This window comes from Nycticebus coucang, chromosome 8 (assembly GCF_027406575.1).
Source record: "Nycticebus coucang isolate mNycCou1 chromosome 8, mNycCou1.pri, whole genome shotgun sequence".
NCBI classification, from domain to species: Eukaryota; Metazoa; Chordata; class Mammalia; order Primates; family Lorisidae; genus Nycticebus; species Nycticebus coucang.
In genome coordinates, this window is record NC_069787.1 from 22,947,335 (window position 1) to 22,956,981 (window position 9,647).

Here is a 9,647-nt window from a genome sequence, read left to right on the forward strand (position 1 = left end):
AAAATCATTTGTGAACCTCACCGACTCAGTAAAATCAGAAATCTGAGACAATAACCATGGGGTGGAGGGGGGGAAAAAGGGAAGCAGAAAATTTACTTTTGTCTGTTTACTTTCTGTATATCTGGTTTCTTCTGACTTTGTTTGATCTCAAGTAACTGCTCCCATATTTTTGATAAGTATCTTTTTAAAATCTGTATCAAATGTCTCTAGTCCGCCATCTTGCTGTCAGCCTGATAGCCGGCTAGAAACAGTTGATACCGATTTTTTAAGATGTGGAAACACTGTAAATGCCCACCAACCCAGGAATGGATTAACAAGACACAATGGAATACTATTCAGCCATTGAAAAAGATGGAAACTTTACATCTTTGTATCAACCTGGATAGAGTTGGAACACATTCTTCTTAATAAAGAATCACAAGAATGAAGAAGCAAGAATCCAAAGTATTCAATTCTAATGTGAAGCCAGTAGATGATCTAATATGTACCCACGTAAGAGAAAAACTCAATCAATTCAAGGTGGGGGTCGAGGAAGCAGATAGAGAGGAGGGAGGCAGGTGGGGGGGTTACGGTGTGTGACACACCTCTTCAGGGCAGGACACAACTATAAGAGGGACTTTACCTAACAAATGCAAACAGTGTAACCTAATTCTTTGTACCCTCAATGAACCTGAACCAATATATAAATAAGAAAAAAATTGGTATCAACTTATCAAGTTCTCCATAGAATTTCTCATTGGTATCAGTGTTAAAGATTTGCTTTCAAATGATCCTTGTGATATATTCTAAATATTTGAAAAAATATACTAGAAAAATATTAGTTTTTATATAATTTAATTAGTAAACACCTTTAAATGCTTTTGTTGACACAAGGAAAATGAGGGTTGAAATAACAATTTAATTATTTTCTTACATGAGAATTGAAAGATGTATTTAGAGGTGAAATAATTAAGTGGGAAAATATGTATGGGGTTGTAGCTTGGCATGAGTGAGCGTGTGTGTGTGTGTGTGTGTGTGTTAGAGAGAGAGAGAGATTTTAAATTCAAGTGCAGTTGTAATTGGTACATTAATACTAATATCCCCTGATGAAGGAAGACAACCTGGAGAATATGCAGAAACAGATTCTATCACTACAACAGTGCAAATGTCCTCTCTGCTAAAGGCAGGGCTGATTGTTATGGAAGGATCTGAAGTTATACCGACTTGATGTGAACAGCACCCTCACCAATTTATGGCCATGTGATCTTGTTTAAGTTCCATAATTTCTTTAGGCCTTAGTTTTCCTATCTGCAAAATGGGAACTATACTAGTAACACTGTCCCCATACAGATGTCAGATCTTCAGCGAATGCTCAACTCCTCTGTGCTGAAGGTCCTCTTTGTGTGAAGCGAAGTGACTGTTTCTACCTCCCATACAGGGCTGAGAGTAAGTGAAATATTGTATGTGAGTGCTTAGAGCCATCTTTCCCATCAGCAGGCAAACATACAATGTTGGAAGACAAAAGACATCCTTCTGAAGATGCTTTTGCTTCAATATTTTTAGAACTCTTCTTTAATCTAATTGGACTAGGAAGCAAGCCATGATTCCAAGAGTTCCTAGAAGATAAATGGAGTAAAGCCATTCTGGGATCAGATTATTTTTTCATAGAAATATAATGTTGATGATATTAAATAACATACATTTATTCTCTATGTGGCAGATTCTGAGTCATGCACTTTACCTTTGCTGAATTCATGCTCCTAGTAATCTCATCAGTTAGGCTCTATAATCAAGCCCTTTTTACAGATTAAGAAACTGAGGCCCAGGACATTTAAGTAAATTGCACAAAGTCATCCTAGCAAGGGCGTGGTAAAATGGGATTCTAACCCAGACAGTTGGCTGAAATAGCTTGAGTTCTGAGCATGATTAAGATCTAAATCCTTCTTGAAATCAGATCCATCAGATATAGAGTCTCTGAGTAAGCATCTCTAAAATCAATTTGTCACATACTTTATTCTGTCGCTTTTGTTGATCTTGATTCAAATTGGGGAACTGAAAACCTGGGAATACTCTCTTTAGTTATTGTAAATTTTGATATTCCTCAATTCTTACTTCCCTATCCAAGCTAAAACTGACACAGATTTAGAATTCTTTAAGTAAAAAGTATTAAAATATTTTAACTTTCATTATACATTTTCTTTAAATTTTTTTGAAGATATTTTGAATAGTTCTCAATTTTTCAGTAATTTTACCATTTTCTATGAAAACCTGCTTAATTCAGTGACATACAAGAAATACAAAATGATTAGGATGTTACATGTTCTTTTTTCTAATTAAAACATCCCCCCTGCTGGCACATGTTCTCATAATGCCAGGTTTTTGTTGTTTTATTTTTAATTTAAAATTAATCTTAATTAGGTTCATTTCTGCTAAAGTATTTTACCCTTTTTAAAAATGAAAATTGCACTGCTATTCATTATAATTTGGATATACTTCAGTAAATATTGGAGGTAAAACCAACCCACAGCAGCAATTACAAAATTAGTAATTAGTAAATTATACCATTCTTTTGAAAGAAAATATGTAAACATATTGGGATATGGTTCATTTAAACTATTAGATTTTTCTGCTGTTTTTATTTGAGTCCAGTCCCGTAATGTGGTGTGTATTGCTTTACATGTAGGTGATAATTGCTTCTTGGTCTTGCATGGACTGTTAGTTAATGCACTAACAGAGAATTTAACTTGTAAGAACAGGATGCTTCTGTTGTCAGTCTGCATTTTTATTTTTTTATTCTTACTCTGCCTGTTAAAATTATCTTAGAATCTGATGATTCCATTTTGATCATTAATTTACTGTATGGGAGAGAAAGAATTATATCCCATATAATTGGATATTACCTGGGAAAGTTCAGGAAAAAAATAAAAAGAGGAACAAACAATAAGAATGGCAACATTTCATGCAGAGAAATGTTCATTGGGATCTTAATCCTGACCCAGGACTTTCTGTGTACAGGAATTACCTTTATGTGTTCAGTATACATTTGTTGAATTACACCAGTCAATTTTTCACCATTTCTTCAGACAGTCTTCTATTTTGTTCACTTAATTTTTCTTTCTGTTCTGCCTCTGGAAGTAATAAGAAATGATTAGTAGGAGAATAAAGGATATCGTGAAATTCATTTAAATAGTTATAAGCAGTAAATTATCTACATTGAGAAAGTTGACAAATTTGTGAGGAAGGCAATGTAGCCTAGTAGTTAAGAGTACTTGTTTCAATTCATAGATCTGGGTTGGAATCCTAGCTGTATCCCTAAATAATTATGACCTTTGACAAGAATGCTGCCACCTCTATGACAAAGAATCTTCATCTCTAAAATGACATCATTGGAAGGACTTGCATTGGAGGATTGTTCTGAAGGATTACATGATCTAATTGAATAAAATGTTTATCATAGTTTGGTTCATGGGTACTCGATAATGTCTGATAATGTCTGATAACTGATAATGTCTGATAACTTATTGATATTATCAGGCTTTGAATTCTGGATCATTTTTTAAGATCAATTGTCCAATATACACAAGTATCTATCTCAAAGATGGTTCATTCATCCATCCAGAGTTTCAAACAAGGTTTCACAGTTTGGTTTTGAAACTAGAGATACAAGACTCCTACCCCAGAGAGCTTATATTCTAGTGACAAACAGGGGAAGGGGCTAGAGAGAACGTGAGAATGAAAAATATTTTAGAATATATGCCCAAGACGTTGTGAGAACTCAGTTATATTTATAAAGCTTACAGAGCAATGCTGATTAATCCTTAACCTCTGAATGCAGGCCCTTAATGGCCAATAGCTCATGAATGTTGCCACAAATGGAAGCCAGCAATAGTATCCAGAAGGACATTATCCACAAAGATGTTCAATCAAAGATTAAAAGCTTTGTTTGTGTTTTAGGAGTGCTTCAGCCTTTAAGTAAATATGACTCAATATGTTCTTCATGAATTAGAGTAATTGAGTTGAAGCAAAAGCCACGTGACTTGGCAAGGGCTTGTCTCAGCTGCCGAGAAGTTCTGGATGTTAGTCTGAAGAATCGGAGACACTGAGGAACTTTTACACAGTCTTGGCACAAAGGAATATGTTGAGTAAAACGATTTACTCTCCAGAAGTCATGTGGACAGTGTCTAATAAAGACCCATCTTAAACTCAGAGTACTGTTTTGGTGTTTTTATCTGGAGCCGGTCACTTGAAACTGCTAGAACCACTGCCCATTAGTGATGGATTAAGTCCTGTTGGGACTGGAAACTGCAGAAGTGCTCTCCACACTTTATTTTAGTCAATAGGACAAGAAGCGATCCCAAAGGCAATGTCTTTAGCTACTTCTACCATATGAAGTAAAACTATCTCCCTTCAAAAATTAATCACATTTGTTTGAATACAACCTCTGACCAGGCCCCTTCTGTGGGAAGGAAAGCCACTTTTTTCTTCCTGTTGCTCTCTTCTGTAAGATGCTAAAGAATGCAGAAAAGATCAAAATGGGAAAAATCTTGTTGCCTCGTTGCATAGTTCAGGAGATTTCATTTCATAGTAATGAAACAATTCTCAAAAGGAAGGGTACCGAGGATGTGGATCAAGATTTGAGTCTAAAGAAAAAGCAAACAGGAGAATAAATGGTAGGTTTATTGATTGAAAATATTGATTGAAAATATTTCACTAATGATTGAAAATATTTCACTCATTTCCACTAACATTTCTCTTTCACTGAAAAGTCCTTCAAAGAGAATTTTCTTTAAAACAACACATCCTTATACTTCTACACATGAGACTCATTAAGTCCTGCAGAGACCATTCTGTTTACAGACCCCGTGTTGTTTAGAAGGCAGCTAGCAGGCTACAGGTGTTTCTGATGCTGGATAAGCCCCAGCTGCTGAGGAGAGAAGTTGGAACTTAGATTGCTTCCAAGCAACTGGCAGTGACTCGTTGCAGATGGGAACTTGCCTGGGGGAAGACTTTCCAGATCTGAGCAACATATTGGTGGGAAGGAAATTATGCAGATCTGTGAGCTCAGCAATCTAGTCTTAGTAGTTACATGAAAGTTGTGTTGAAGTGAATAGAGGATAGTTTGGGAAATGATTAAGTTTACATGCTTTGGAATCAGACTGCTGACAAGTCCTGAATCTGTCATTCACTCTGTGCTTTAGAGCAAGTTTCTCAACCACTCTAACTTTCCTTCCTCACGTATAAAATGTAGGTGAGAAGTGCCCACCTCTGTGGCATGATAATTAAAACAGTGGTTATTGCAGCACTTACCCTCGATACCCCATACTTACATCCAGTTTTTGTTTTCCGCCCATCTAGATTATTGCAAGAATGGAAAGATTGGGGCTACCTTCTTATACTCTAAATGCTGTCTACATTATTCCATATTTTATACCATTTTCATTGATTCTGTTTATAGACTTCCTTGCTGATCAAGATGAAACTGACACGGTAAATGCCAGACTGAAAGGAGATGCCAACAACTTTCACTGAGGTTCCAAAGGGAGATCAAAAGAGGAGAAACTGCCTTCTTTCCTGCTCATGAACAAGCCCCCAAATAGTCATCTGTAAATGTTTTTAAAGCCATGAGTCCCAGGGTCCAAATCCTATTATTCTTTCTTGAGATTAAATGGTATTTTTAAAAGAAAAAAATTTGCATAGGAAAACATTTAATGATTTTTCTCCCTCATCTCTAACAGCATATTCAGAGCTCAGCCTTTGTATGTAAATAGAGTAAATTTGACTCTTAGGTACCATCACTTTTTCATTGTTAAGCCATGCAGAACATCTTGACACAGTATGAGGCTTAGTCATAACTGTTAGAAGCTTTTGAGAATTCCAGCTAGATTCGAACCTGAAAACAAGAGTTTGATTTTGACATTGACAAATGTCACATTGCTTGCTTATCACTTCTTTTTTTCTTTCTTCTTTTTCTTTTTTTTTTTTTTTATTTTATTGTTGTTGTTGCAGTTGTTTAGTTGGCCCAGGCCGGGTTGGAATCTGCCACCCTTGGATTGGCACCATAACCACTGTGCTACGGGCACCGAGCCTGCTTATCACTTCCTAAAACATTTGTCACTTTCCTACAAACAGAAAAGTCACAGGAAAATTTTCAGCCTTTAAACTAACTGCTGGAAAATAGAAAGTCTTCAAAGTCCTTTCTAGCAGCATCTTCTGATTCTTTTCCCTTTTTTTACATTTGATTTACAATTGTTTGTAATTAACAAACAATAATTATACATATTATGTGATCTTATGATACATGCATGCATTGTGGAATGATTACATCAGGTCAATTAGCATATTTGTCACCTCCTACTTATCATTACTTTGTAGTATTGATGGGATTTCTTTTTTGCAATAGGTTCTTGGTCTAGGTGATTTCAAGAATGAACCCATGGACCACAGTGATCAGTGATAAGACAGAAAGACAGAATTTATTAGACATAGAGAAGGAAAGAAAGTCACCAGAGCCTCTCGTGGGGGGTGGGAGGGAGACCAAGTGGGAAATCCCCACTCTGGGTCATTTTGTCTAGGGGTTTTATACTGTTTTGCAAATAGGGAGATCTTGAGAATTACATTTGGCTGGGACTTGGCAGACTTGGATGTTGATTAGCACATGAACAAGTGAAGTAACAAATGAATGTAGTCCTTTCCAGCTCAGGGCAAAAACGGAAGGAAGTCTACTCCAGAAGAAACCCAGCTTACATGAAATAATGGAAAAGCTGCTTTTCTCCTGACTTCTCTGAATGGAGAGTGGAGTTTGGAGAGAAAGAGTCTGTTTGCTTGGACCTAGAAAATGGGGGTCCTTGTCTAGCTTGGGGATGAGGGAAACCCTGTATCAATTTTCCCTCTTTAAGTAGAAACTCTAACTGCTTTTAGGGAAAAATGGGCATCTATTTAATCTCACTGCTCTTGCTGTATTGAGATTGAGTGATGATAAAATGGGGTAGTTAGGTACTTAGGGTTTCTTCAGAGAGAAGTGATCTAGGGGTCTGTGATAGAATTGGGTCTTGGACTGGAAACATTTTTACTGTTTTGTGGCCTGATGATATCATCTTTGGAAGACAGAAATTTAATTAGAATATTAAAAGGCAAGGGTAGTAGAGTAAGAGGAGGAGGTTGATTATAGTGTCGGGTGGGAAATCACAAAGCCAGGGATTCTGAAAGAAAACTACATTAACACTGCCTTTGCTGGTTTCTAAATAATAACTTCAAGTTTTCTTCAGGCTCACACTGTAGTTGATTCTTTTCATGGTCCTCTTTTGTCGGAAGTGGTGAATTCTAGAATTTTACTCACGAATAAAATCCATTTGCCACTCTTTACCTGGATATCTACTTTGTGTTTATATAGCTGGGGATCTAGACAGTGGTATTTGTAAACTTAATTTGTACCCATTGGGCATATTTTGATCTTTCCATCTATCCATAGGTATCCCATACTTCTTGGTTAATTTCTGTCTCTAATAAGGGAAAGCATAATATAGGTCATAAATGGTTGTTCCTGCTTTAGTTAGTGAGTCCCTTTCCAAAAGGGGAACAGGACTTTGAGGCATAATTAAGAAGATGTGAAAGAACAGCCACTCTCCACAATGGCAGCTTAGAGGCTGCGAGAAGAATTTGTTAACTAGCTTTCCAGACACGTCCTATATAATTACAGATTTGGGGGATAGAAGACGTGGGTTAGAGAGGAGTACAGAAAACGAGGCTCTAGTGTCCAGGAGAAATTTTATCTCCTGGCAATCTGTGATGAGGTAGACCCAGGGCTTTTGAGGGGTGATGACACAGTTGGAGCCATGAGAAACTGCCTGGGGCACCCTCAGGCTAGTGGGGGGCTGATAGGGTCACTTTCCCAGGAGGCCTTTGCCTCTGGGGTCAGGCTGGAGTGGTCACCCTTGCATTCTGGACAGGGGCCTGGAGGCTTAAAGTGGCCAGTCTGACCATATTGGAAGCACTTGTTCTGAGCTCCTCTGCTTCCCTCTTCTCCTGAATGGTGTCTGTTTGCTACAGTGCTATTGCTAGAGCTGTCATCATTTTTTTGCCTTTATTTCTTCATTCTTTTTTCTCCTGTTCCTCCTGATCTTGATTATAAAAGACTGCTGTGACTGTTTTAAGAAGGTTCTCCAGGTTAGGAGCAGGGCTTAGAGCCAATTTCTGGAGTTTTCTTCTAATGTCTGGAGCTGCTTGAATAATAAATTTATCTTTTAAAATAATTTGGTCCTCTAAGGAGTCAAGTGTCAACTGAATGTGTTTTCTCATTACCTCCCTCCCTACACTGCTTGAGAAAGGCTGAGGGACTTTCATTTTGTTCTTGATAAATAGTAGACAACTTAGAATAGTTCACAGACATTTTCCTGGATTGACATAAACCTTTCAAGATACATGTTAGACAATGTTTACACCACCAGTCACTTTGTTTCTCAAGAGTCCCATTTGGGATCCTCAAAAGGAGCTGCCTATATTCCCATGGGGTATTTGTCCCTTTCTTCAGAAGACATCCTGCTATTAGTATTGGACATGAACCAAAAATCTCCCCATTTTCTAACTTCATCTAAGACTTCGTTCTTCTCATTTAAAGTTAAAGTTTGATCTAGTAGTAGCATTACATCTCTCCAAGAGAGGTCAAAGCTTTGCCCTAAGCCTTGGAGAATGTCTATGTCTTATCTGGGACATCAGAAAATTTTTCTATATCAACCTTGATTCATTTTAAATCAGCCCAAGAAAATGGAGTAAATATCTGCATATTTTGCCTTTCACCACTGGCAGTCTTGACAAAGGGACACAAAGAAGGACACAGTTGCTTTCTGGGGTTCCCAATGAGGCCAGAAAAAACTCCTGGCATAGACTCCTTGGGTTTTTCTAAAGGTGCGGAGGAAGGTGCAGGAGAAGTGAATAGCAGGTTTGAATTAGTTGGTGACAGCATCTTTCTTGGGAATCCCTGGCCATTTGGGGAAATTACTACAGCCAGGAGAGCTGTATCTATCTAACAGGTTTTACACAGTTGGGAGATGTCTCTGAGAAAAAGAAAGCCTGTACATAGGGCACTTCAGATTACTTCCCTTCTTGTTTATGGAAAAGATCTAACTGCAAAATGGTATCCTAATTTAGAGTACCCTCTGGTGGTCATTGTTCACCATTGGAGAGTCAAATGTGAGGCTAGGCCTAGGTGCAGAAGAATACCATACATTCCTTCCTCAGTGCTGGGGATCAAACATATCTCAAAGCTTCAGAATACAGCCTAGCGGGGTGGGGTGTTCTCTTAGCAAGAGAACATGTTACCAGGGTGTTCTCTTAGAGAAACCCACCTGTGGGTAAGAACAAATGTCCAGTGCTTTAATCAATCCCACCCTCTGTGTTCCTGGGTTGTCAAAGCATCCTCTGACCAATCAAGGAAACCTACAGGCCAAACAAAAGGAAGCAGCCTTCCGATGCCTGGTGAAGAATTCCTAAGGAACATGGCCTCCCCAGCCCATGCACTTGTCTGGATTTAACCATGATTACCAGTCTAATACTTCATACCCATGGACTCTCCTGTGCTTATTGCTTGCTAGCAGCACAGACCAAAAAATCAGTTACCCAGGAGGCTGATCCCAGCTGATCCAATTTCTGCCTCTTTTTGTACCTGCCATTAA

The 9,647-nt window shown here is 37.9% G+C and overlaps 1 protein-coding gene across 2 annotated transcripts in view; it reads left to right on the forward strand.

Annotated features, from left to right (window-relative positions):
• The window catches only part of CNTN3 (contactin 3), a 373,051-nt gene extending 368,974 nt beyond the window's left edge, over positions 1-4,077 (forward strand). The window contains exons 23-24 of one of the 2 annotated variants that reach the window (XM_053599702.1): positions 1,330-1,425; positions 3,934-4,077. In XM_053599702.1, the coding sequence (XP_053455677.1) occupies positions 1,330-1,425; positions 3,934-3,980 (143 nt within the window). In that variant the 3' untranslated portion in view covers positions 3,981-4,077. The remainder of the gene's footprint in view (positions 1-1,329; positions 1,426-3,933) is intronic. The other variant, XM_053599704.1, reaches the window with a different exon arrangement.
• Positions 4,078-9,647: the final 5,570 nt, after the last annotated feature.